The sequence below is a fragment of the Cyprinodon variegatus genome, unplaced genomic scaffold, assembly GCF_000732505.1.
Source record: "Cyprinodon variegatus isolate N-32 unplaced genomic scaffold, C_variegatus-1.0 Scaffold2344, whole genome shotgun sequence".
NCBI classification, from domain to species: Eukaryota; Metazoa; Chordata; class Actinopteri; order Cyprinodontiformes; family Cyprinodontidae; genus Cyprinodon; species Cyprinodon variegatus.
The window spans coordinates 24,348-26,776 of record NW_015152797.1 but is presented as its reverse complement, the minus strand read 5'-3'; the positions used below and the strand labels follow the sequence as shown (position 1 = coordinate 26,776).

The following is a 2,429-nucleotide window of genomic DNA, read 5'->3' as shown; positions in this document are numbered from 1 at the left end:
TCATCATCATCATCATCATCATCATCATCATCTGTAACAATAGAAACAGACATTTGGCTTTGGAAGGTGAGGAATAAAGTAATGATTTCAGGACAAAAGCACTTCTGAAAGTTTGTTCAGGGCGGAGCTTAGATTCATTCATTCGACACATTTTCTTTCTGATCAACACAAAACTTCACTGAGTTGTAAAAATGTAAATGTTGTGTTTTGAATTGGCGCTAAATAAATAAACTGAATTTAGTAGAATTATACAAAAGCAAATAAAGCTTCGGGTTGGACATTTGACCCCGTTCCTTTAAAAAATGGTAAAGCGGATCCAAATGAGTGGATTTGAATTTAAAATAATCCATTCGTTGTAGGCTGGTTAGTTTTGGACCCTTGTCCTGTTGGACACCAACCTGTCCACATTTCAGGCAGAGCAGCCAATGGCCGCAGTGACTGTAAACAAACCTCTCCTCTTCGTTTTCACTCCACCTGTCATTGTCAGCTAAACACAGATTTGCTTTTCTTCACAGGAAGTTTGGCTGGAATGAGCAGACAGACATTTCTAAACAGGCTTCTTATCGGACAGACCACCTCAGACCTGCTCACAGTCAAACCTGCTTCTCAGAACCTTTGGGCTGTTCTTCAGCTTCTAAACCTTTGATTTGAAGGCGACAGTTTGAGCCAGAGGCCTAAAAGTAGGACGTGTTTTAAAAGGATCCTGGTTTGAAATCAATCAAACCGTTTGTGATTGGGCGGGACCTGCAGAATACCGATCCTTCATGCTGATGTTGGTCCTGATGCATCAACTGGTTCCAGATGAGTCCAACTTTATCGAGTCCACACAACGTTAACATTTACACTTTTGCTTTTATCTAGATCGACTTCATATAAAATCCTCACTGGGGCATTTTGTCTGAAAATCTGGTTCTATTTAACATTTGAAGTGGTTTAATAAAAAAAGGTTGTTTTGTTCTTTGATCTGTTGACATTTTCTCCATAAAGAATCTTGATATTTGTTACGAATTGAAGATTTGGAAACAGGAATAAATGTAGTTGCTTGTTTTCAGTGGAGTTTTTTTTAATGGAAGATGATATTTTCCTTATTCTCAGTATTAAAGCTGCTGTCAGCTTCTTACCTGGTTAACCTGCTGGGATCTCCTGACTCAGGCGTCCACGGTCCTCACACAGCTTTACCAAACAGATCTGGGATGATTCATGCTCTCCATGCAGCTTTGCAGCCAAAATTAAAGCCCCGCCCCTTTGTAACAGAGATGCGCTGAAGCAGGTTGTGATCATTTGATTTATTGAATGAATGATAGCAGGTTAAAGAAATCTGGAGTCATGTTTTCACATGATGTTTCATAAATCACAGGTTTTTACCAAACAACAAGAGAAAAGTACACAACCCTGACATCTCTTTACAATTTGATAAAAAAAGAACAGCTGTTTCTCTCTTTTCCCAAACACTCGTTCCCTGAAACATCATTAGCAAAAATACCGAGGTAATATTTTACAGCAGATAAATTCAGATGTCTTTAATATTTGGATTCAGATGAAATGTTCTCCTTATAACAGTGTGTCTGAAATGTGCATTAAGAAATTCAGCACTTTAGAAAAAGAAATGTGGCACGCCATGACACTGAACACACACATGAGCAACACTTCCTGTCCGTAGCAGTTTGACATGAAGGCACAGCAGAGTGGAAATGAAAGTCAGAGCTGAGCGCAGGTTCAGCGCCATTAATGCTCCACAGAGAAAGAAAGAGACCACGAGATATGGGGAAAGAGAGAAACTCTGACGGGATTAAAGCTTAGATGGATTAATTTAGGTGTTGGCCCTCCTGCACCCCCCAACCCCCCCTCGCGCTTTATTCTCCCTCTGCCTGTCTCCCCATCTCAGTCCCACTATCACTGTCTCTCTTTCTTTCTCTGCAGATTCACATAAAGATCCATGTCAGTCTGAGCCAAAACAAAGGAGATGAACCTTGTTTTCAAATGAAACACAAATCAAAAGATCTCAGACTAGTGACCCCCCCCCCCATGACTGAATCCCAAGACGGGCTTGGCTTGTGTGGAATTGGTTTTTGGTTCTTTCTCTCTCTTTCAAATCATTGCTTCTGCAGTCCCCAGTTCATATCTAGCGTACTGTACGAAGGACCTCGGACAGTTGGACTTCAGGTGGGCCAGTTCAATTTCCCCAGACTGCTCATAACTCTAGTTAGGCAGAAAAAAAGAGCAGAGAGTCAGAGACAGCAGGAAAATAAACAGCTGCAAGGAGTGGAGGAGGGACTGATAACCAATCAGCTAACAGACATTCACCATGAGATGATCAGCTTGGAGGAGGGGCTAATGCTAGCATTAGCCCCTCCTCCACTTCTGCTATCAGTCCTGTAACATACTGGCAAACTGGTGTATGTAAAGCATCACTATCGGTGACATCAGCC

General features: G+C 41.5%; 1 protein-coding gene across 1 annotated transcript in view; it reads right to left on the bottom strand.

Moving 5' to 3' along the window:
* Positions 1-1,271: 1,271 nt before the first annotated feature.
* The window catches only part of LOC107080802 (prostatic spermine-binding protein-like), a 6,547-nt gene continuing 5,389 nt past the window's right edge, over positions 1,272-2,429 (bottom strand). Inside the window, exon 2 of the mRNA XM_015369007.1 lies at positions 1,272-2,199. Coding sequence (XP_015224493.1) covers positions 2,192-2,199 — 8 coding nt within the window. The 3' untranslated portion in view covers positions 1,272-2,191. The remainder of the gene's footprint in view (positions 2,200-2,429) is intronic.